Raw genomic sequence first — 26,465 nt, forward strand, 5'->3', positions numbered from 1 at the left:
TCTTTTGCTTGAAGTTTTCATTGTCTCATATTCTTTAGGTGATGTCAAAATAGAAAAGCGGATGTTCTTTCTGGAAAATAAACGTAGACACTGGAGGTCCTATGAGAGGCGTTCACTCCTTCCGCCTGTGAGAAAAGAGCAAGAATTCTATGAGAAGAAAGTTAAGGAGATGGCTGAGGTAAGACCTTTATACAGTGGGTTGGAGTTGAGGTTGGGGTGGACATGGGCTTGAGGTTGGAAGGAGGAGGCTTATTTCATAAGAACTTGTTCAGTATTAAGACTGAGATGGGTCATATAGATGAGCCTTGCCACATCTGGTAGGTAATATGTACTAATTAAAAGTATGCTGCACTTGGGAAGGAGGAGGAAGCAGAAATTTACATTATAAAAAAGGCTTTTTATCTGATAAGGTCTTTGCTTCAGTTTCTTAATAAAGCAAAAGAGTTGAACTAGACAGTCTACAGTTCTGTGACTGTCATTTTCCTCCAACTCAAGAAGTAATTCTGGAAAGGAGAATAATAGGGAAATTAGCAAAGTAATGAGATTATTATCTGGTAACATTTTAGACCATGAAGATAATTATTTGTCGGAACAAATTCCTTCCGCTTTTTTATTTTTCATACCTTTAGTTTTAGTCCTTATGTTTCCTTAGCCTTAAACTCAAGAAAAATAATTCTTTTATGGGCTTATAGGAATTAATATTCATATAGCTGTTACAATAATTAAGATTCTTATTTTCAGTACACAGGTGAGAAGACTATGAAGGATATATATCTTTTTACTCATAAGCACTGAATTCTTAGCACCTGTGAATGAGAATGAGCCTTATTTACTAGGAGTTAAGTGTGATTGTTACTCCCTAAATTCCATTTATATTCCCTTTCCTCAGAAAATCAATTGTGGTTGCAAGGTCCCAGTTTGTACTCAGTTTGTGTTGGTTTAGGATACAGAACATTGGAGTAAAAGTCAGAAGCCTGGGGGTTTTCCCAGTTCTGTCACTAACAACATTATAATCTCAGACAATTCACTTCTCCTTAGGAGAGTAAGAAGATTGAACTCAATGAGCTCTTTAAATTTCAGTACTTTTATAACTTAGTTCTGATAGCAAGATACTTTTTGATATTGGTATTAAGACCTGTGAAGAAGCTATTCATACCTTGTTTTAAAAATTATAATAAAATTCCTTTTAAAATGTCCCTATTATTACACATGTTCAGCACACTGAAACATTATAAAGAGATGTAAATGGCAACTGAAAAATCTAGCTTAACAAATTTATTATCTCAATTCAGTTCCCTTGATTTTCTATTTAGGAGAGTTTCATTGGATTTCTTTGTTTCTTAAACTTAAAACAAGTATATTAATCAACAAGATCTTATTTAGCATCAGTTCTGTGCCCAAACACTGTGTTCCATGCTAAGAATTCCCTATCTGCCTCTGTTCTTCTACCTGAGGTCTAGGATTTAAAAATGGAAATATTAATGAATATATTTCTTTTTGTTATCATCTTGTGTATTATTAACAGCTCTTATCTAAGTATCGATATAGTGTCTCCTTAATTTAACTGGTTATTCCTCTTTACATCAAATTATTCTTTGTACCATTATTCTTCCTTTTCTCCTTTAATCATGAGTCAGTTGAGCATTTATTAAATGCCTGCTAAGTTCTAGGGTCTCTGAGGAAACAAATAAAAGAAATGAAACAATCTCTTCAAACAATTACATCCTAATAAAGGGGAGAGAGAGAAATACACACACACACACATACACACATACACACACACACACACACACACACACAAGAATAAATACAAAATCTAATACAAATTAATATGAGAGGGGAGACAGAGTAAGAAAGATTACATATAGAAGTTGGCACACAAAAGGGGTAAAGTAGCTGAGAAATAAGGAGGGAAGACATTGTAGGCATAGGCAATGCAAAAGTACAATTGGATTTGGCAAGCAGGACTACCTCTAAAATGGAGGAGATGGGGGGAGAGTAATGGAACAAAGCTAAAGCCAGTTTGGCTACACAGAATGTAAAAGGATTAATAATTCCCTTGAAGCTGGAAAAACAGGTTGCTATTTCATGAAGGGCTTAACAACTAAACAAAAAAGTTTATTTGAACATAGAAATAATAGAAAAATCACAGATAGTTATTGAGTTAAGGAAATGAAGTCAAGTTTGTACTTCAGGAAAACCACTTGGCAGCAAGTGAGTAGAATAAACTAAAGTAGAAAGAGACTTGAAGTGTTTAAAAAAATCAGTTAGAGGGCTATTGACATAATCTAGCAAAAGGTGATAAGGGCCTGAGCTAAGCTAGTAGATGTGAATAGAGAAAATAATTTATATTCTATAGATATTATAGAGGTAGAGCAAAATTTGAGAGTTGGTAAGGTACAAGTGAAAATGTAGAGTCCAGGATAAGGCAGCATTTACAAAACTGGGAGAGTGATACCTTCACCAGCAAAGTTTTGAAGAGTAGGAGCATTTGAAGGGAAAAGAAAGCATCCATTTTTGGATATGTTGAATTATCTCTGGAACTTTCAGTTTTAAATATCTAATAGACAATTGAAGATTTGAAAATGGAACTCAGAAAAGACCCTAGAGCTAGACCTGAATTCATTAAGGGAAATATATAGAAAATGAAGTGATCCAAGACCAAATATTGGTGGGAATACTTGCATTTAGGGAGCAAGACAAAGATGAAGATCTAGCAAAGATTTTTCTCAGATCAATTAAGGAGAACTGGAAAAGAACAGTTTCACAAAAAATCTGAAGAAAAACTCCTGTAGGAGTTTTATGAAAAGCATCTAATGATGCAGAGAGGTCAAGAAGGATGAAGATCAAGAAAAAGTCATTAGATTTGGCAATTAAGAAACATTGTGCATGTTTGTGGGCAGCAAGGAGGGAGCCAGTATATATGGAAAATTGAAGATAACAGTACAGAGTGATGGAGGTAAACTGTGGTGAATGGACTAGAGGATCAATTAGAGAGGAGTAAAAGGATTTCTTTACTGCCAGGAGTACCTACTTGTTAATAATTTATATAAATTTATAGTGGACACAATTCAGCATGATTGAACTTCCTCCATGAAAGAGGAAGATGGTAGAAAGCAGTAATCCAATTTGACAGTAGGAAAAGGGAGCAAAAGCTTTAAGAATAGAGAATAGAACTGTTCGGTTCTGCAAACATATATTGTATCTAGGATATACTGAAACATATCCAACATATAAAGGACTGCTTGCCATCTAGGGGAGGGGGTGGAGGGAGGGAGGGGGAAAAAAAATCGGAACAGAAACGAGTGTCAATATAAAGTAATTATTAAATAAAAAATTTAAAATTAAAAAAAAAAAGAATAGAGAATAGTATAGAGATTGAGAGGGAAAGAGAGTGCAAGAGTGATATCCTGGGAAAATACTGAGGGAGTGATCAGCGGTCCCCATGAAGATGAACAAGGTTAAAGTTCAAAGGAACATAAACATGAAATAAAGATATAAACAATGATAAAAGATTATCAGATAAAAATATTTTCAAATCATCAACATGGTAGTGGAACATTAGTAAGTGATGGAAAAATCAAGAGTATTATTGTCTTTGTGTGTCAGTTAGGTGTAGTATAAAGAAGTTAGGAAATTAAATATTTGTAGAAAATTTTTATTCTCATCTGATGGGACTGTGCCCATTCCCATTGTTAACCAACTTTTGGGAAAGATGGTTTCTACATATTATTAGGGATGCTTTAAATAACTTAAACTAAACTTCAAAGTCAAGACTGCATAATTTACAAATTTTCATCATTTCTTTGGTGATTCTCTGGACTTAATTTCAGTTTATCTCTGGCTGAACTGCCCTAAGAAGCCAACGTAAATATCATAGAGGAAAGTAATTATTTTAAAGTAACTACAGGAATATTTTCTTTTAAGACTAGAAGTTAATATTTTATTAAAGTGAATGGCAAATAGCTCATTGAATACTTTTTGGGTTATGTTATAATCTATTCTTTTTCCTTCCTAGCATGCTGACTTTTTGCTTGCCTTGCAAATGAATGAAGAACAGTATCAAAAGGTAATTGCCTGAAATACCATCCTTTTACTTAATTAATTTCTTTATTTCCTTATTTATTTATTTGGAGGTGATCCTCTTGTCAGATTTTCCTAGCATTTTCATGGCCAATTACTTTAACAGAGTATTATTTTCGTATTTTAATATGCTTCACTCTACGGAGTTGAGAAACTAAGGCAGATTTCCCCCAACCAGATTAATTTGTAATTGGGAAATATTAAATAAAAAAAATAAAAATACAATACAACAATTTGTCATTTTCTAAGTCAATATATATTGACTGAGATCCTTTTCTATTTGAGTTTGATTCCACTAGTCTAAGCTACAAGCCAGAGTCATAAATTACTCTTAATTCTTAATTTGTACCAGACTCAAAACTAATGTTGAAAAAAAGAAAATTAACCTAAGAAACCAATTAATTGGATTAACTGGTTAGGGTCTCCCTTTGAAGGAACCTTTTTGTTAGTTAAGTGTTAATTTCAATTCTAGGGAGAAGATGAAATGTATTTGGTCTTAAATAAGCTTTTGTTGTTGTCCCCTGTCGCATTTCAGCCTTTCCATGTAGTAGGCTGTCCACATATTCCTGGCCTTTTGTAAGAAAATAAAAATCTTGCTGACTTCTGTGTTGTTTTGCTTATGCTTACATTTTAATCTTGACTTCACATAATCTCTTTTGAATAAAAAGAATTAACTTTTTCATTTTAAACTTAATTTCCTCTAGGAATTCTAGTTGCATTTGTGTCCATGCTGTGTTTTTCTCAAAGGCTTTGCTTGTAAATGATGTGGAGTTGATCTTTTCTTCTGAGTTTGTGCTCCTGGCTTTATAGTAGTTCTTTATTTCCAATATCTTCTTTTATTTATGTATTCTTCCATTTTTATGTCTTAAATTGGGACTTTATATATTTAAGGTAGAATCTACACATTTTAGCAATGAAATTTGGAGCCTTTTTTGGGTTTGCCCTTGCAAACCTTGCAAATTGTGGTGCCTCACAGTTAAATTCTCTCAAAATTGGTAACTTCAATCTTCAAAAGTCTAAGAAGTAATGGAGGGAGCTGCAAATTTTCAGTAACTTGTTTGATCTCAGGCAGGTACAACACTTCCTTCCTATTCCAATTTTTGCATGTTCCCCAACCAGGTTTAGTTCTGGGCAACACAACTGCAAGTATTTGTCCCTGGTTTTAGCTCCAGTCGACAATGACTTGGCCTACCTTCCTTTTGATTATCTGAGATTCTGCAAGATCCTTGCGGCAAACTTTGATCAGAACTCTGCAGTCCTTGCCCTCTTGCTTATTTGCAGGTCCCAATTTAGTTTTTTACACTGAATCTGTAATTGAGAGTTGTGAGCAGAGTGACAAAACTATAGTCCCAGCTTTGGTCTCCTCTCCTGGTTATGTGTGTATGAGCTGAATCCATCAACTTGGCTTGAAAAAAATGACCTACTGTCCTTGGATTTTCTGATTACTACACAGCTTGGTACTCTTCCTCAATCTTTGTTGAAGTAGTTGTGAGAGAGAACTGGGCTGAACTACTTCATCCTCCATATTTGCCTTTCGCTAATCAACTCTGAAGTTCCTAATTGCTATATTGTTACATGTCAAATATAATTGAGAAAGGAGCTTTGAGATGCCATTTGTTGAACCTAGGTCTTATGGTGTAATTGGTTGAAGGCTGCACTTGAGAACCACATTCTTTTGTTGTATTCCCAGCACTTTACATATCACCTTATACATAATAGATATTGAATAAATGTGTATGCCAAAAAAAAAAAAAAACTATCAAAATTGTATAAAAATGTCACATTGAGTAGTTATAGGAGCCAGATAAAACAGAGTGGTATGAACATCTCTGAATTTGAGACCTAATAATAGCTTTTGTTTTCTAACTTGCCATTCTGTGTTCAGTAAGACATTTGCATTGGATGTTAGTGTGAAATATAGCTACCCCTGCTGCTTAAAGTTAGGAAATAGGTTATTTAATTTCTGCTTATGAATTGTAGGATGGTCAGATGATAGAGTGTCGTTGCTGCTATGGAGAATTTGCATTTGAGGAGCTGACTCAGTGTGTCGATGGTCACTTATTCTGCAAGGAGTGCCTAATCAAATATGCCCAAGAGGCAGTCTTCGGCTCAGGAAAGGTAAGAATCGCAAAGGTACACAGAACCAAAGGATAATTTAAGTGAGTCCTAGTGAGTAGCAAATCAGAACATAATGTCTTTTCTGGGACAAAGTGGCATTTTGACCCTATTTGCAGGACTCTTGGTCCATACAGAAAGAGCAAGTTTATTTTTTAAGCTATAGGATCCTTCTGCACAGGGCTTGTCCTCTAAACTCACTGCCCCAAAGGACTGCCTCACCCTGTTTCATGCAAGATGAATACCTAGTTGTCATCTAGAGCAGAGATCCCAAAAGAACTTTATAAACTATTTACATTTTCTAGTCATGTATACTAAAGTGCCAAAATACATTCGTGTTTATTCTGTAGGTGTTTTCCAAATGTTTTTGTTTGGATTAAGATGCATGACTGCTTTGTGCAATGTCTCATTTTATGTACAAGTAAGTTTCATGTGTTTGAGCATAATATGGGAAAGAGTTTGGTTTTTTGTTAGAATTTTTCTAAAAGTCATGTTCTAATAGGACCAGAGCAAAGTAACAGAATTACTTAAAATCATTTGTGTTTATTTATAAAGCTTATTTATAAAAAAGCTTACCTTTATTTATTTATTTATACAAAGGTGGTTAATTTTGACACTTTGCTTTTACCCTCTACTATGCCTTTATATCATTCATTGGTTAATATTAGCCTGAATATTCTTATCTATTTTATAAATTTTAAAGTTTACTTAAGGTTACGATTCTCTTTCCTTTGTCTCCTTGAAATGCCTCCCGCTCTTATTCTTCTCCTTATGTTCAGGGTTGCTGATGTGATAGTACTGCTTCTCTCTGAGCTTAGCCAATGTCCTCCTGGGGACTCAGGTTGATTCTTACTACTTATTGAATTGTTGCCATCATCTTGTTAGTTAGTTGCTTTTAGGGATGTCATTTGTGTTGGCAGCTGTGGCATAGTGGGTGGAGCAGTGGCTTTCGAACCAGAAAACCTGGTTTTGTATCTCTGCCACATCATTTTGGGAGGACTTGGGTCAATCCTCTTAACCTTTCAGAGACTCATGGAGCAGCTGTACAGTGAGGATAGTGGTGAAGATCAAATAAATAAATGTGTATGACATATTTGGTAAACTGTAAAATGAATACAAAGGTCAGCTTTTTTTTTTAATAGCTTTTTTATTTACAATTTTTCATGGGTATTTTTTCAACATTGACCCTTGCAAAACCTTCTGTTCCAACTTTTCCCCTTCTTCCCCCCACTCCCTCCCCTAGACGGCAGGTAGTCCAATACATGTTAAATATATTAAAGTGTATGTTATGTTCAATATATGTATACATATTTATACAATTATCTTGCTGCACAAGAAAAATTGGATCTAGAAAGAAAAAAAAAATCCAAGAAGGAAAAGCAAACCCATAACAGAAAGGGTGGAAATGCTATGTTAGTGGTCCACACTCATTTCTCATAGTTCTCTCTCTGGGTGTAACTGACTCTCTTCTTTATTAAACAATTGCAACTAGTTTAAATCATCTCATTGTTGAAGAGAGCTACATCCATCAGAATTGATCATCACATAATTTTGTTGTTGCCATGTGTATAATGATCTCGTTCTGCTTGTTTCATTTAGCATTAATTCATGTAAGTCTCTCCGAAGTCATCCTGTTGTTCATTTCCTACAGAACAATAATATTCCATAACATTCATATATCACAATTTATTCAGCCAATGCTCCAGTGGGCATTCACTCAGTTTCCAGTTTCCTGCTGCTACAAAGAGGGCTGCCACAAACATTTTTGCACATGTGGGTCCCTTTCCCTTCTTTAAAATCTCTTTGGGATATAAACCCAGTAGTAAGACTGCTGGATTAAAGGGTATGCAGTTTGATAACTTTTTGAGCATAGTTCCAAATTGCTCTCCAGAATAGTTGGATTTGTTCACAATTCCACCAACAATGTATCGGTGGCCCAATTTTTCCACATCCCTTCCAACATTTGTCATTATCTTTTCCTGTCATCTTGGCCAATTTGAGAGGTGTGTAGTGGTATCTCAGAGTTGTCTTAATTTGCATTTCTCTGATCAATAGTGATTTGGAGTACCTTTTCATATGACTAGAAAAAGTTTCATCTGAAAATTGTCTGTTCATATCCTTTAACAATTGGAGAATGACTTGATTTCTTATAAATTTGAGTTAATTCTCTATATATTTTGGAAATGAGGCCTTTATCAGCAGCTTTTATTTTAAGTCACAATTGAGTGATTAGTGCTTAGTATTTTGAACCAATTCCTTAATTTTTCCTTATATCATCCTTATAGTCAGAACTCAGCTGTATGGAAGCCAGCTGTACATGTTCATTCCCAACAAGTGAATTGGAGAAGGTATTGCCAGAAACTATTCTGCGAAAGTACTATGAGCGAAAAGCTGAAGAAGAAGTAGCTGCCGCCTGTGCAGATGAACTGGTTAGGTGAGTTCATATAGAATCCATTGGGTTTAATTTGGGCTCCAAAATGGCTACTGCTTTGCCATCATGTTATGTGACTGGCCATTAGTTGCTTTTTATTTTGTTTCCCCAGCATTTCACTGTTTTATAGTTGGGGAACAGAGGCATCAGGAGTTAATCTGCATACCTTGCTTGACCCTTTAGGCTTTGCCCAGGCAGAGGAGTATTGCATGCCCTCTACTCTTCTCTCTCTTTATTTAAAGTTCAAGTTATTTTTTTTTTCTTTTTAGAGAGGTTTTTTTGATTGCCTTAGTTGTTGGTGTCTGCAAAAAACATATATATGCATATGTTTGTGTACATTTGTTTTATATATCTCTATACTTAAATTCATATATAATCTATTTATTTGTTAAATTCCCAATAATATATAAACTCTGGAGATCAGGAACTTTTTAATTTTGTCTTTTTGTTCAATTTCTAGCACTGAGCACAGTGCCATGAAGCTTAATTATTTTTTGGATCACACTGACTGGACTGACCTAAGAAATAGAGGATAACAATTAATAGAGCATGGGAACTATGTATATGTCTGTAGTCATTCTGTTTAGCAACCCAGATTTATGAGCATTTAAAAAACTAAATCAAATGCAGTCTCTGTTATTAAATAAATTCAGAGCACATATTCATTATGATCTTTTGGACTTCAGGTGTCCCTTCTGTAACTTCCCGGCTCTTTTGGACAATGAAGTGAAGTGGTTCAGTTGTCCCAATCCTCGTTGCAGAAAGGTAAGGGAACTGGTCTTTTTCTAGAAATATATCATTAACATTTAAAAGCCATTCTGACCTTTGTGATTGGTTATTTGGTAGTCAAACACAAAAGTTATTGGAGTCCTTTTCAGTACACTAAGAGTTGTATTTTGTAAAAGTCAGCTGAGGGGGGTCCATGTACAGCATTTCATCCATAAAACAGTAAGAATATGCATACTTTTGGTATAAATGCTGACACTAAAATATCAAATGTGTAGGTTTTGGTTACTTTTGTTTTTTAGTTTCAAGAAAGGCAAATGCCATGATAGCATTTATCTCCTCCCTATTTCAAAGCCCAAATGATGGCTCTAATTTTCACAAACTCTGGGGAAAATTTATTCAGTGTTGGCATTAAGAAACTGATGATAATTGCCATGAAATTTTTATTGCTTGCTATGGATTGTTAGCTTGAAAGTCCAGCCACAGCTTTTGAAAAAATTGAGTAAGATTAATTTATTGGATGAAAAGTGAACAAGCTATTCCTCTCTAATGATCCTTTTTTTCTGCCTTACTCTCCAGTCTGCCATATAAACTAAAGATATCCCAGGAATTCTCAATATCATGTCAAATTTCACTAGGATATACTTCATATGACTTGGGGCGGGTTATAACTTGGTTTTTAGTCTAGTTGGGAGAACTTAACTCAGAAAAACTTGTAAGTCCTGGAGGTAAAAAAATTAAGCTTGTGTCTTCTATTTTCATTAGTTGTATGTCCAAATATATTCTTATCAGAACTAGGAAGTATAGATCAAAAAGAGTACTTCATAGGAAGAGATTAATCCCCAATATTTATAATTCATTATATTTCTTTTCTCCTTTTCTGATTCATTCCTACTACATCTACTTTTTAATTAGCTGAATTATTGGATAATGTAGTCATATTTTTCATGTGTACTATGGAAACATTCATTATTTTATTTCTTATACACTAAAATAACATGTTCAAAGGTAGATATAATGCTATTCCTCCCCAAAAATTTTATAGTTCAGATTTTTTTTGAAAATTGTAATTTGTTTAGTTTGGATGGATAAACTAATGGAAGAAAATTATGTTGAAGAAACCCATTTGACTCAGTTTATTCTTACTTATGAACATAATGGAAGCAATGGTACCACTAGGTGGCAGTAGTACTCCAAGTATAAAGGCAAATATTTTCTTTTTGTTTAGTTATTGGATGTTTTTAAAAGTATCATGTCATCAAAATACTGGCATATAAGCAGAATTGACAAAATCCTTTTGGGCATAACACTAAAACATGTAGCTAAATATGTATTTAGAATTTTACATCAAAGATGTCAACATTCTCACGGCATATGTTTTTACCTTCCTTTTATGTGGCATAAATTTTGCTTGACATAACTCGTCAGCAAGATGTTTTGGCCAACTGTTAATCCTCGAGAATTCATAACATTTCAGAAATGAGCTTCAAACTAATTTTGCCTATATGAGATTTAGTATCTTTTTTTTCTCAAGGAAATGCTCTTTTGCCAGATTTCTGGTAATCTATCAATGTATGAGGAAGAGCTCCTGTTAATGCATTATCCAAAAGAGGATCTGAACAATTGGAAGCCTTCCCCCTTAATCCCAGAAGACAGAAATATTGTATTCCTGATGAGATAGGAGGAAAGTCTTTGTTTTCTACCTTTGATGGAATGCTTTTGTCAGGATCCTAGAATCCCTTGTGTGATTTGAGATAAAGAATTCATCAGTTCCTTTTTAACTGAGATTTGGGTTTTGGGGAGGGATTGAATGGGTGAGATATATGTGACTGCTGGTTGTTAGCAGGTTTGAAGGTGATATCTCTGACAACTGAAAAAAACTTCTCAGTTTAGAAATTATTCTTGTTGAGTTTTTCTTCCTGAAGGAATTGTGGCTTTAATATTTAAATTGACGTAAACATCAATGTTTATATTGTTAGTAAAATTTTGGGAAGACGTGCTCTGAGGTAAAAGATTAAAGACTAATTAATTAAACAAGTAGATAAGAAAGAATATTTAATATTAGACATCTTAAGCAGAACATTTGGGAAGATGTTAAGCTATTCATTTTGTATCTCTGTTGTATTTGAGATGTGAATACTTTGATATAGCCATATACTCTAACTTGTACTATTTATATGCATATTTGTTTATATTTTCCCACATTATCCTTTCTTAGATACAGTGATAGATTTCCCCCAATAACAGTTGAAATGTAACTGATATAAACATCTGCAGTAGGCAGATCTGTGTAAAAAGGAAGGCATCTCTAGCAGCCTACAGTAACTGAATGGACTCGTGAAGAGCATTTAAATGAATCTGCACCAGCTGTCAATGCCAGTTTGGCTCCAGCTGTGTTAACCGAAGTTTGAAACTAATTTGAGGCCTAGCCATTCAACTGACTGCCATAAAAAGCACGAATCCTTATATTTACAAAGATGCATTAGCATTGTGATCCTTTTGTTTACCACTATATAAAGGCCACTGTACAGATCAGACCATTGTATCCATCTGCATTATAGTCTCCTGAGCTACCTTTCCTTTGTATAAGGAAAGTCTGTTGTCTCATTTAATCAGATAATGCCATACTTAAAAGAGCAAATTTCCAGTATCACAAAATTCTAGCAAACAACAAAAGAATTTGGGTGTTTTCTGGCAATCATAATGAAATTTGACTTCTATAATGTTGTTTTACATAAGACAGAAAAAATTGCCACCTCATAAGTGGGCATCATGGAGGTTAGCTATTGAGATTGAAGCCTGTCGTGTTACAGATGTCTTCTCATTGCATCCTAAGCTATGCCATAAAGGGGTCTTCTACACTTATTTTCCCCAGGTTTCTCTTTCAAATCCTCAAGAGGAATTGTGATACTTAGTGGAATATGTCTTTGTTTTTCAGGCTCTCTTATTTCTTCTCTTTATGAGTTTCCAACTTTGTTTTCATATTAAGAAGTACAGCTATTCTATTTATCTTCACAGGGTTCTTATCTCATTGGAGGATTTTGATTTATTATCCCTCTGTTAAAAATATGCCATGTTAAATGTTGTGGGTATAATTTGGGATGTAGGGGGTTGAAAAATCTTCTATTTTAAGAACAATAGCAGGAGAAATCCTGGATGTTTTTGCATCCTTTAAAATATACATATCTTTTTGGGAAAATGAAATGCTGTATTTCATATAGTTAGGTTTGATTGGTTTTATGTTATATTGCAGCTTTGGGGAACATGTTACCTTCTTTATTAAATTCTTAGGGTCAGGCACCACGACTTTTTCACCTTTCTATCATAGCACAAACACAGTGCTATACTCCTACAGAGTACAGCCTTTGCCCTGTCTAGATCTAGCTTCCATTATTCCAGACTGGGTGATGATTCCCAAAACCTACACTTGAGACAATGAACAGAGACACAATTTCTCCCCGCCTTTAAGAATCGCACTGACCTACAAGAAACAAATACCTACATTTAAATGCCATTTCTGACATATACTGACTCTGTGATCCCAGGAAAATCATTTAGCCTCTTAGTGTTCTAGGTAATCCTCTAAGACCAAACATTATAGAAAAGGTGCTAACTTAAATTGAGATAGTTTCTCCAGCTCTTCGTACTTAAGGAAATCATACAGTCTCAATCTTGTCTTTTGAGATAGCTTATAAGTAAATACTCAGTTGTATGGTACAAACTAGAATTCCAGGACAGAAAAGAGCAGACACTGATATTTTTGGACTTTCTTTCACCAGAGAAGCTGCATTTTTACCTTAAAATGTTACTCTACCCAAGAGAACCCTTCAGGAAGGAAAAAAGGTTACTCATCAGCGATCTTGGATCTAAAGATCAATCAACATTGACCATTCAACCTTCTGTACTTTAGGAGGGAATAGATTTTTTTATTTTAAGTAAAAGAAAGTTTTGTTTTATTTTGAAAAGTGACAATTCATTTACCCTTTAGAGAATAGACTAAAGTATAGGCATCTAACTCTAGACAACTCTGTCTTGAACAGCTTCAATTTGAATGGTTCCTAACTTCTCCAAATACATAGGATTCTTCAGGGAGAACTTGGGCAGGACAGCAGAAATAGCAAGTAAATAATGTCTTGTTCTTGTTAACTTTCCCATCCCTCAGCTCCTATTACTTAACTGCTTATACCCTTGAGAAGTGAATTAATGAAACATGCTAGTGATGCTCCATTGCTGTTTTGCTTTAGGGACCTGGAAAGTAATATTCAAAATTGGGATCCAAATGGGATCTTGCAAGAAATTCAGCATGAATCATATCAGTAAAATTCCAGATTTATTGCTATGACTTGTGATTTGAGTAAGAATAGGATTAATGTTTGAGAACAGTCTCATCTATCTCTGGCCATGAATGTCATTCTTTTTCTCTTCAAATTCCAGGTTTCACTTTCTCCACCTGTCTTTTATTGTCGATAAGAATTCTAAGTGCTGATGCTTTATTAGCAGAGATCTTACTTCCCCACGCTATCTTTTCTTTCTTCTTTTAGAACCCACATAGAGTGCTTAGAGAAAGAACTTTTTTGTGGGTTTTAACACTTCATTAAAATAGAAACTCTCACCCCTAGAAGTCAATTTTGTAGCCATTGCTTAGACTCTGTCAGACCCATCTCTAATTGACTATTTCATACAGGCCATATTTCTGTGAAACAGTTGAGTAGGTCATTAATGGAGTCTTGTAGATGTGGCCAAAGTATTTTGAGAATGCTATTCTTTTTCAAAACTATATATCCTTTGTTTAGTTTCCATTTTTTTTTCTCCACTGCATTGTATATTAAAGTAAATTAATATTGTCCTAGAGTATTGGAATGTGTCTATTTTCCCATTGACAGAAGGATGCATTAAAAAGTGTTAAATTCATTCCCATAGTTTTAGAAAAAAATTTTAAGCCCCTAATCATGTTATTTTACACACACAAAATAAATGTGTTTTCCTCACAGGTAAACTGTATTATTGTGTGCCAACAGAACTATCAGATGTAAAAAAAAAATATATATATATATATATGTATATATATAAAATGATTCTTTTGGTGGTCTCCCAGAATCTATGTGTTCTGTGTGGAGGATAGTATTTCCCCTTTTTTGCAGTCTCAGCACAAAACACTGCAGAATTTCTAGGCAGTAGAAAGATGGGAATCTGAAATAGAAACTGTCGCTATGGTAATGATACATGCATGAAGCAACTTGTATCCCTTTGGGTGTCTATGTAAGAAAGAAGGAATGTGAAAAGAGCAATAGTATGCTATAGGGCAGCTCACCATGTTAAGCATTGTTATTCACAGCCTGAACTAACCTGGTATTAAGTTGAGGATTTGGTGATTTTTGTATTTCTTGTTTTAATACAAAGTCATTTTCAAAATAGTTAATTACTAAAATTCAAGGTTTCCAAGATCTCCAAAGAAATGACTAGCATTTTGATCTTAAGAAGGCAGCCTGCACAAGCAGAGAGGTAGGTTTGAGAGAATAAATAGAACCTCTGCCTGACTTTTAATCCCTTACATTGTTTGTGTTAATTTCATGACCCACAGTTAGAACATGAAAAATATACATCAGTAATCTGTGGTCAGTGCCACTGTTAACTATCAACCTGCCCCTAAGGGGCAGTATTCTTCTCAGATTCATCAGATCTAAGGAACTTACTTCTGTGCCTTTTGAAACTGAATTATATTATAAATGCTCTCGGCTGAGTTACAATGCTCTAATGTGCATGTGAGTGTTACAGTTAGAGCTAAAGACTTGTGATAAATTAACACAATGGTTGAAAATAAGAATCAGGTTTACTAAGGTCAAGTGGGAGGTAATGTATCTGGAAGTAGAGTAAAACATGCAGATTGTTCAAGATGGAAGAACTAATTCTATGCCAGTTCAATCAGAGATGTAGTCATAACACAGACTATTGTAGCTGTAAGTGTATCTGTATCCTAGCACTGTGGGTCCCCCCTCCCCAAGGAACTTGGTGTAGAAAATGTGTAACTTTGTTGTATTGGTTAGACCCATTACCCAAATTGAAAAGTAAGAGCTACATGGAAAAGTTAGAACAAACCAGAACTCATTGTAAAGAGAAATGAAGAGAGAGTCGGGAGTGAGTATGTTTAGTCCAGATCTGTGATTTGGGGGATATAAGGAAATTCTGTTTTTCAATGTAGATTTGTGATTTATAGTTTTAGATAAGAGTTGCCTGGAGCTTCTGAGAAGTCATTTGACTACTCAAAATCACAACACTAACATAGTATATGTCAGATGTCTTGTCTCTATCCACTACCATGTTTTCATGCTCTGAAGGGCAACTTAATAAGTCTCTGCTTTTAAAGAGTTTTTACACAAAGCTCAGTCACTAGTTCTCATCTACATTAGAGAAATGCAAGAGTAAGCAGAAATAGCCTGCTTACAAAAGATTTAAAGAAAGATTTCTAGGTAGTGAAATATGCTCGTAGGTTCATGTTTAGAGCTGGAAGGGACTTGAGAGGTCATTGTCCAAACTTATTTTACAAATCAGGAAATTGAGGACCAGAGAAGTTTAGTAAATTGCCCAAAGTTGAATAGGATTGAGTTTTTTCTTAATGTTTTCTTTTTTTATATGATTATAACTTTCTCCAGTATCCCTCCCACTCCTTCTCCCTGAGAACTTTTACCATAAAACAAACAGAATTTTTTGAAGATGAAAAATAGCAAAATTGATCAGTATATTGAAAAAAGACCAAAAACATATTCATTGGCAACATCTTTCACAGGTACTGAAAGGTAGGCAAGATTAGAGCTGTGATCTAAATATATCATTGTTTGCTCTATTATTATGAATAATTTTACTTTACCTTTTTTTTTTTTCAGTCAACAATTGTTTTTTCTACTTTCCTCTCCCTTGTGGGAGAAGATGTAACAAAACCTTCTAACAAATAAACAAAACAAAATTCCACATTGACCATATCTAAAAATATATCTCATACTTCAACTTGAGTTTATCACCTCTCTGTCAAGAAGAAGTGGGTAGTATGTCTTATTAACACTCTATTAAAGTCATAGTTGGTCATTTTATTAATCAAAGTGGCCAAGACTTTGGAAGTCTTTTATCTTTATAATATTGTCATTACTATAGAAATCATTCTCCTGGTTCTGCTCACTTTACTCTCCATCAGTTTATGCAGGTATTCCCACGTCTCTGAAACTACCATTTGCATCATTATTCCAGTAATGAAATTCATATGTCATAATTTGTTCAACAATTCTTTAATTGCTCCATCTTAGCTCGTGTGTGTGTGTGTGTGTGTGTGTGTGTGTGTGTGTGCCACTACAAAGATGGCCGCTATAAATATATTTGTACATATGAGTTCTTTCTTTGATCCCTTTGAGATAAGGACCTTACTAATAATATTGCCAAGTCAGAGGGTATGCATAATTTAATCCATTTTGGTACATAATTACAAATTGCCTTTAAGAATAGTTGAACCTAAACCAGTTCACAACTTTACCATTTGTCATTTTCCATTTATATCTTCTTTTAAATCTGATGGGTAGAAAAAAAAAATCTTGGAATTGTTTCCATTTGCATTTTTGTAATTATTAGTGATATGGTGTATTTTTTCATATGTTTGTTGATTCCTTAATTTTTTTTGAAAACTGCTTGTTTATATCCATTGATTATTTGTCAATTAGGAATGACTGCCATTTCCTTTCATTGAGATGTGGTTTTTGAGAAAGACTGAAATATTTCTCTATAGGTCTTTATATAGAATACATTCTCATCTCTCTATTTGTGACCCAGTCTAAAAACCAGTCTATTACTAATAGACTAGATAAACCTTCAAAAGCCTTTCTAATCCAATCTATTAAGTATATATTTTTAAGATATGAATGTTATGTATTCAATCTGGTATTCAGATTTGATTTTCAAAAAGATTCAGTGATAGACTGTCCAAAAAAATCTCTCTGGCTTCATTAAAGCACTTACCAGTTTTGTTTACTCTCAAGACCTTGTATCAGGAAGCACTCTGTCTCAAAAGTTTCTTGCTCACAAAAATTGAATTCAGAATCCATAAAGAAATATAACAAAATTTATTCTTCCCATCTCTTTGACTATGCATCTTTCCTTTGCTTGTTATCTACCTCTCCAATCAACATTCTGTTGTTAAAAGAATTTAAACTTTGCAACAAACTTAAGCAAATTTGAACTCAAGATCAAGAACAACTTCAAGTTCTTCTACCTGACTTTATTTTCTTATTCTCTTTGACTTCAGACTAACAGAATTTTTAGGGGTTTTTTTGCTCTGACAAATCGTAACCCCTATTTCATCCCTTTCCTTTCTTTTTCATTCTTTCAGATTCTTGAAAGCATTTCTTCTTCTATCTTTAGTTGCAAAGGAAGTTAACAATATATTTACCTCTGCATATGACATTTTCTGTTATTACATGCTCATACACACACTTTGTCCCCATCTTCTCATTGACTTGAGACTTATATAAAATAAAGGTAAGGGAATATGGGAGTATCACCATCATGGAGTAGGAACAAGGCAAATAATCATTTATGTAATACCTATTATGTGCAAGACCCTGTGCTAAGTGTTTTTAAAAGATTGTCTCATTTGATCCTCACAACAATCCTATGAGGAAAATGTTATTCCCATTTTCTGTTTGAAATAACTGAGGCAAATCAATAATTTACCTATACAGTCAGTGTGAGATCAGATTGGAACTTAGGTCTTCCTGATTCTAAGTCCAGCACTGTGTAGAAGCCAAGAGAGAATTGAAGAAACTTTCCACACACACACACAAAAAAAGCAACTTTCCTCAACTCTTCCTGCTCCCAGCACAGCCTTGGGGCATTGGTCTCCACCTGGTAGGAGAGACTCCCAAACAACTGGGCCTTAGAGCTCAGATTACATTTCTCCCTACATGCCTATCTGTAGTGCATATCAGTCAAAAGCAACAAGCATGCCATATTAATAAAGCAGAGCTAGCTAGCTAAATAGCTGCAACAATAATACTATCAGTTGGCTTCTTTATAAAATATAACTTAACTACAAGTAGTGGAGTATATGCTAAACAGTTAACCAGCAGACATCACTATAGCATTTATACAATTACCTTGCTGCACAAGAAAAAGGAGAAAAAAAAATAAAATGCAAGCAAACAATAACAAAAAGAGTGAAAATGCAATGTTGTGATCCATACTCAATTCCCACAAACTTCTCTCTGAGTGTAGATCTTTCTCTTCATCACAAGATCATTGAAACTGGCCTGAATCATCTTATTGTTGAAAAGAGCCACGGCCATCTGAATTGATCATTGTATAATTGTGTGTGTGTTGTTGCTGGTTCTGTTCACTTTATATTGTATAATATTCCATTACATTCATAAACTATAACTTATTCATTCATTCTCCAACTGATGGACATCCACTCAGTTTCTTGCCACTATAAAAAGGGCTACCACAAACATTTTTGCACATGTGGGTCCCTTTCCCTCCTTTAAGATCTCTTTGGGATATATGCCCAGGACAATAATTGCTGGATTAAAGGGTTTGCATATTTTGATAGCCCTTTGGACAATGCTCCAAATGGCTCTATAGAATGGTTGGATCAATTTATAACTCTACCAATGATGGATTAGTATCCCAGTTTTCCCACACCTTCTCCAACATTCATCATTTTTTTTTCCGTCATCTTAGTCAGTCTGAGAGGTGTGTAATTATACCTCAGAGTTGTTTTAATTTTTATTTCTTTAATGCAGGGGTCCTTGAACTTTTTAAATAGGGGGCCAGTTCACTGTCCCTCAAACTGTTGGAGGGCCAGACTATAGTAAAAACAAAAATTTTGTTTTGTGGACCTTTAAATAAAGAAACTTCATAGCCCTGGGTGAGGGGGATAAACATCCTTAGCTGCCACATCTGGCCCACAGGGTTGTAGTTTTGAGGATCCTTGATTAGAGTCTAATCAATAGTGATTTACAACACCTTTTCATATGATTAGAAATGGTTTCAATTTCTCCATCTGAAATTCCTGTTCATGTCCTTTGGCCATTTATCAATTGGAGAATGGCTTGAATTCTTATAAATTTGAATCAATTCTCTATATATTTTGGAAATCAGGCATTTCCAAAATATATTGAGAATTGACCCTAATTTATTAGAAATCATTTCTAGCCATATGAAAAGATGTTCCAAGTCATTATCAATCAGAGAAATGCAAATTAAGACAACTCTGAGATACCACTACACACCTGTCAGACTGGCTAGAATGACAGGGAAAGATAATGCGGAATGTTGGAGGGGATGTGGGTAAACAGGGACACTAATACATTGTTGGTGGAATTGTGAACACATCCAGCCATTCTGGAGAGCAATTTGGAACTATGCTCAAAAAGTTATCAAACTGTGCATACCCTTTGATCCAGCAGTGTTACTACTGGGCTTATTTCCCAAAGTGATCATAAAGAAGGGAAAGGGATCTGTATGTGCCAAAATGTTTGTGGCAGCCCTCTTTGTAGTGGCCAGAAACTGGAAATTGAGTAGATGCCCACTGGAGCATTGGCTGAATCAATTGGAGAATGGCTGAATAAATTGTGGTATATGAATATTATGGAATATTATTGTTCGATAAGAAATGACCAACAGGATGATTTCAGAAAGGCCTGGAGAGACTTAAATGAATTGATGCTGAGTGAAATGATCAGGGCCAGGAGATCATTATATACTTCAACAACAATACTATACAATGACCAATTCTGATGGACCTGGCCATCCTCAGCAGTGAAATGTACCAAACCAGTTCCAATGGAGCAATAATGAACTGAACCAACTACGCCCAGCGAAAGAACTCTGGAAGATGACAAAGAACCATTACATTGAATTCCCAATCCCTATATTTTTGCCTGCCAGCTTTTTGGATTTCCTTCACAGGCTAATTGTACAATATTTCAGAGTCCGATTCTTTTTGTACAGCATAATAACGGTTTGATCATGTATATTTATTGTGTATCTAATTTATACTTTAATATATTTAACATCCACTGGTCATCTTGCCATTTAGGGGAGGGGGTGAGGGGAAGGAGGGGAACAAAAGGTTTGGCAATTGTCAATGCTCTAAAATTACCCATGCATATAACTTGTAAATAAAAGGCTATTAAAAAATAATAATAAATAAATAAATAAGAAATGAGGCCTTTATCAGAACCTTTGAATATGAAAATGTTTTCCCAGTTTATTGCTTCCCTTCTAATCTCACCTGCATTAGTTGTTGTTTGTACAAAAACTTTTTAACTTAATATAATCAAAATTATCTACTTTGTATTGAATAATGAACTCCAATTCTTCTTTAGCCACAGATTCCTTCCTTCTCCACAGAGCTGAGAGGTAAACTATTCTTTGATTCAAGACATGTTTCTTTAAGGACATCTCTAGTATTATTACCTGGATGCATTGTATAACTATATTTTGAGGTTTAATCTCAAATAATCTATTACATGCAAACCATTATGTACAAATATATACAGGATAAATTGTGGCAGATGGGTGGTACAGTAGATAAATCTCTGATTTTGGGAGTCAGGAAGACTAGGTGCTAGTGTCTGAGGAGTTCAGATTCATCCTCAGACACTAGCAGTTAAACTTGAGCAAGTCACTTAACCTCTGCTTTAGTTTCTTCTATTGTAAAATGGAAATAATTACAGCAGTGTTGTTGTGGAGATCAAATGATAATAATTTTAAAGTATTTAGCAAAGTGCCTGGCACATAAAGGTGATATGTAAAAGTTTCTTTCACTCTTCTTTCCCCTCCTCCTAAATGGGTGATCATCAATAGCTTTAGGAGAGATCAGAAAAAGTTTCTTGTAGAAGGAAGGATATAAAAGACATACTATATTTGGGGAGAGTAATTATTAGAAACTCAGTTATAGTAGCTTGGTAATTTTCACCTTTAACTCCTGTTTCTAGGAATATAGCCCTTCATGAACCACTCCTGTTATAAAAAGGTAACTGAAATAAAAGCCGGGGGGGGGGGGGGGGGGAAGAGGGGGAAGGAGATGGTGTTTTTGTTTTGTTTGAACAGCTTTATCTTCTAGTCACTAGGCGGTCTGAGAGCTCAAAGTAGAGAGAGAGAGAAATCTTCTTGGTGTTACATCAGTGGTTATGGAAAAGGAGACACTAGTTAGTGGAAAGAGAGAAAAGCAGAAAGAAAAGGAAGCAGGCTACACTTGAGTACATGCTTTTCTGGGGCAAGGTAGGACTTGACAAGTGTATCTCTTTGACTCTTCTTATAGTTTCACTTCACATTCACTGATTATAAATTATGTTATTGAAAAGCATAATTTAAATATATATATATAAATAAATGGTGCTCAATGTTAACCATAACTACAAGCAGGATGCAGGATAATTGTAGATTCCAATCCTGGTGAATAAAACTTAGCTTAAAATTCAAAGATTTTTTTTCTTTCATAAAAGTGAAGTAAAAGCTTTAAGTTCTTTAAGAGTTGACTATCATAAGAAACCTTGCAAATATTTACAAGTTTTTTCGCCAATCTAGAAAGGCTTGTTTTCTTGTTGAAGACATGTTGGACATGTTTAATTTCTTTCCCTCAGATAAGCTTAATTTCTCTCTCTCAAATAAGCTTAATTTCCCTAACTCTGATGTGCATACGGAGAATTGCTTATTTCTTTTTTTGCAACATGTTTCCCCAGCTGTTCAGGGGCCTGTTTTGTCTTTCTGCCTCCTGACAAAAATGCAAACATTTTGAAGGTCCCATGGCACTTGCTGTTGTACATTGCTCTGTAGGCCATGTTTTGTATTATTTTCAGAAATTGTATTTATTCAGATGTAATGGATTCCTTCTTTGCCCCATTGCCTCACAGGAGGAAGGGGCTAAAGACAGCCATTGGCCACAACAAAAGTGCCACTTCCTCTCTAGTGAGATCATTGAACTTTCTTCCCAACCTCATTTTGATTTCTTCATTTCAAAGGCCAGGCAAGAGTTCAGTATGACAAAAATATGTTTTTAGGAGGTTCTCTTGTGTGTTTTATGTCACTTCTGCCTCCCTTTTTACACATTGTTTTGTAAGAATCTCATTTTTATCAAGCCAAAACTTCACTGTTTTAATATATACAAGAGTTTGTAAATGGCAGGGAGGGTCAGGTGGGAGGAGGAAAGAATACATCTGGGAACAATTTAAGATTTTTTACCTCTGTCTCTTAGTGTGAATGCCTGGAGTGCACCCGTCCATCTGAATGATGTTGCGGATAGAACACTCCATTATATTGCTGCCAAAACCACAACAAATAGCAAGTTTCCGTCCTGTCATCTTGCTCAGCTCCCAGGCACTCTGCTGCTGGGCAGGCAATTCATTTTTCTACCATAAAAGGGCAATGAAACTTGTCTGTAGCCTTGGTGCTTTCTGCACTGCAGGGAGGAAGCAAGAAAAGAGGAGATGGTCTCTATAGCAGCTGCAGAAGGGTTGCACTAGAAGCCATCTTAATTTCACCCAAGAGTTGGGAGTAACTGAACAAGGATAGAGATTGAAAGAGAAGGGATCTTGTTAGCTTGTGATAAATGCCATAAAAGGTACATAGAACTACTGGAGAAAAATCAGACTTTTCTGTGCCTTTGAATTGAGAAATCTGGTTTAGAAATAGACCTCTGAATGATTAGACCTCAAGTGAAGATGTGTGTGTGTGTGTATCTGTATGCTTTAAATAATATCAGTTTACAAGGAAAACTAATCACATTATTTTTATAAAACTAAAATTTGATCCCATCAGTTCAGTTTTTCCTGGAAAGAAAAGTGTTGTCTGACTAGGCTGAGAATGCAAGTCTTTTGGTTATAAAGAAATTTTAATTATGTTGAATACATATATCCCATTCTGTATGTGCTTAATTGATGCATTTCTATAAATTGAAACCCTTACAGATGAATACAACAGATATGTCATAAGATAAAAATTCAGTTGTTAAATGGTGATTTCTTTTATTAAAGTCTACTTTATTGTAGAATTAGATTAAGGTTGGAATCTCTTGACAATGGCTGGTCATCCTGGAATAGGTGCTTACTGATTTCAGCCCTTGTCCTATGCAGTTGAGCAAGAATGCCAGGTTATTAATCTGACAATTAAGGAGTAGTGAGTGGTGAATATAATCGTTTGGATTTTTTGTAGAGCTTCTCTCAAGGGGTATTTTGTAAAACTTAAATGGAAATCCAGATCTGGGTTTAGAATCCTACTAGTATTCTGAGTGAATAAAGCAAAATCATTTCTAGATCAGAGAGATGGCATCTGTTGTCCTGACTTTCATGAAACTTCTTGGAAAGAAGCACTATGCTTCATTATTCAAGAAACCCATAAAACAGTTGAAACTTCCAATTTGATTCAGCTGTGGATATTTTGATGGAATTGAGCATATGTCCCTAAGAAGATGAAAACTGTTAAACATCTTTCTGGTTTCTTCAGGTTCTTCCACCTCTCATACTCTGCAAGTCTATAATCTGTAAATTGGCAAGAAAAGTAAGGCTGAGTTTAATTAGTCTAACAATAGTGTCAGCCATAATAAATTCTGTGGGTATTGGCCAAAAGACTCAGAAGTTAAAATAAAAAGTCATTTTTTTAAGGGTACATCATTAAGTATAGATAATCACAGTAGAAAATGTCAAACCATCTTCAAAACCATATCATTTGTGTCATATTGTGAAACTAGGACTAGTTTCAAACTTACTGTTATGGCAGAAAAGGGGATTAACTATTCAGAGTACTGAAATTGGCATTTTTCTTGATATGTTTATTTAATGTTTTAATCTAGGCAAGAACCACTTAACAGATATTTAAAAAACAAAAACCAACTCATACCTCAAGATCTTGAATCCCCTTGAAATAAATTTAAAGATGTAGACGCAGAGGTCCTCAAACTTTTTAAACAGGGGACCAGTTCACTGTCCCTCAGACTGTTGGAGGGCCGGACTATAGTGAAAACAAAAACTTTGCTTTGTGGGCTTTTAAATAAAAAACTTCATAGCCCTGGGTAAAGGGCAGTAGAAGTATTGCTTTACAGAACATTTTTAAAATGTAGCTTGTTTCTATAATATAGGTTCCTCAAATACTGATACTTTCTTCCTCATATTGATATAGCCTACTAATTAGATAACCACATTCCTAACTCAAGTCCCTAAGGTCGCTACTAAACTAAACTTCTTTTTACAGTGACCAACTCAGACATTAAGCCTTGATTTGATTTGGTTTTGTTTTAAATTTCTTAAATTTGTTCATAGTGCTTAAAGCTGACTTGCTTAACTTTTAAAAGGACATACATAAAAACATCTTTGATAGAATAAAAAAGGGGAAATTGTTCTTATCAAAAGAACTACAGTTTGCTTCTTACTTCTTCTTGTTAGAGGAAGTGACACTTCTGGGGGTTTTAGCTTAGAACTTTTTAAGTATCGTTTCTTCTGTGCTATTCTTTCTGTTTCATTCCCTGCTATTTTCCCACTTTAGAAATTATATTTCCCCTCTTAAGAAATTGTTCATAAACTCCAGGAATTTCAACTTTTGAAGAGAAAGGGTCTTTTTAAAAAGAATTTTAAATTTAAATTTAAAGAAAGAAAAAACCATTAGCTCTAGTTTCTTGTGGAAGCTTTCTTACTCATCAAATAATTGTTTTCCTTTGATTTGATGATAATATCTTATGATCAGTTTACAATAACTGGATTCACTTACTATTTAATTTCATTCAGAACAATTGAGAACAAACCTATATGTTTCACAATAGAACCCATGAGAAAGTATATAAAATATATCTATTGGTGCATGTGGAAGAGAATGTTGTAATGTATGACAGAATGATGATGAAGATAACATTTCCAAAAAAAACTCTTATCAGGATTCAAAAAATAGTTTACTTTGGTTGTAAAATTCATGATGTGAGTTTTTGTTTTTCTCATATATAAAAATGTTTATGTTTTGTGTATGATAGAACAATAAAATTTATAATGGCCAATCATTCTTTGCTTAGAAGGAAATGTGGAAATAAATAACAAAGAATCAATATAAAGCTAATAGGCTTGGAACTCATTTTTTAGACTATTTATTTTTCATACAGTACTTCCAAGCAAAAGTTTTCAAACCAACCAAAACATTTCCCAGACATATGGAAAGCATATCATTTGTAGCTTTATTTGTCAGCCATTAGCTTTTTCATAAGGCTGTGACTGTATTTATAGGGAAATTATATCTTTGAACTATCCCCCTTGAAAATACTGTAGACTTTGCAGGTATTAGAATGGCAAAGGGCTTTGAGAAGCCATTGTAATAAGCTTTTAACTCTTGATCTCAAGAATGAACTTTTATTTTCCAAGAATGATGCCAATACAATATTATTTGGTTTGACTTTGGCTATAAAAGAGTTAAGTGACAAGGTGAAGATCCTGCTGAAACAGCAGGTATTGCCTTTCATAAGAGAAGTCATTTAATGCATTGAAAATGTGTTGGAAAATATTGGTATAGGTTCCTCTGACCTCAATTTCATACACTGATAACTTTCAAATGCAGAAGAGTCAGTATTTTTCTCTAAACAGGAAGCAGTAGACATATGTCCACTATAAAATGAAGTTGTACTTAATGAAGTAAAGAACATCTATTTGTTGTTTGGGCTCTCTATATATATTAGGATGTGTGTATGTGACTTGGTATGACTCATTACTAAAAAGAAGCTACAAATTTTGAGAAATGGATTAAAAATATGTAGTGAGTCTTGGTTCCTGTTTCTACCCCTATCCCCTGACTTTCTCCATTACTGCTTTTAACCTTGAAACCCCTGTTGTAAGTCTTTTGCATTCATCCTGTTACTGCTGTTGCATTATTAATGGGATTGGAGTATTTCAGCCAGAACGCTGACATACTAATTACTACTTGTAACAGGGGAGTGAGGAGCAAGAAAGAAACTGGGTCACAAGGCATTGTCATAACAGTAAAATACTGCTGTCTGGCAGAATTGTGTGTGTGTGTGTGTGTGTGTGTGTGTGTGTGTTTATTCAAGGTAGAGAATTGGTTCTCTTCCCTTCATTACATGTAAACAAACCCAATAGCT

General features: G+C 34.5%; 1 protein-coding gene across 1 annotated transcript in view; it reads left to right on the forward strand.

Moving 5' to 3' along the window:
- Positions 1 to 26,465, forward strand: part of RNF216 (ring finger protein 216) — a 183,274-nt gene that overhangs the window by 89,749 nt on the left and 67,060 nt on the right. The window contains exons 9-13 of the mRNA XM_051999841.1: positions 39 to 178; positions 4,019 to 4,069; positions 6,064 to 6,201; positions 8,484 to 8,632; positions 9,316 to 9,394. Of these exons, the coding sequence (XP_051855801.1) occupies positions 39 to 178; positions 4,019 to 4,069; positions 6,064 to 6,201; positions 8,484 to 8,632; positions 9,316 to 9,394 (557 nt within the window). The remainder of the gene's footprint in view (positions 1 to 38; positions 179 to 4,018; positions 4,070 to 6,063; positions 6,202 to 8,483; positions 8,633 to 9,315; positions 9,395 to 26,465) is intronic.

This window comes from Antechinus flavipes, chromosome 1 (genome assembly GCF_016432865.1).
Source record: "Antechinus flavipes isolate AdamAnt ecotype Samford, QLD, Australia chromosome 1, AdamAnt_v2, whole genome shotgun sequence".
Classification (NCBI taxonomy): Eukaryota; Metazoa; Chordata; class Mammalia; order Dasyuromorphia; family Dasyuridae; genus Antechinus; species Antechinus flavipes.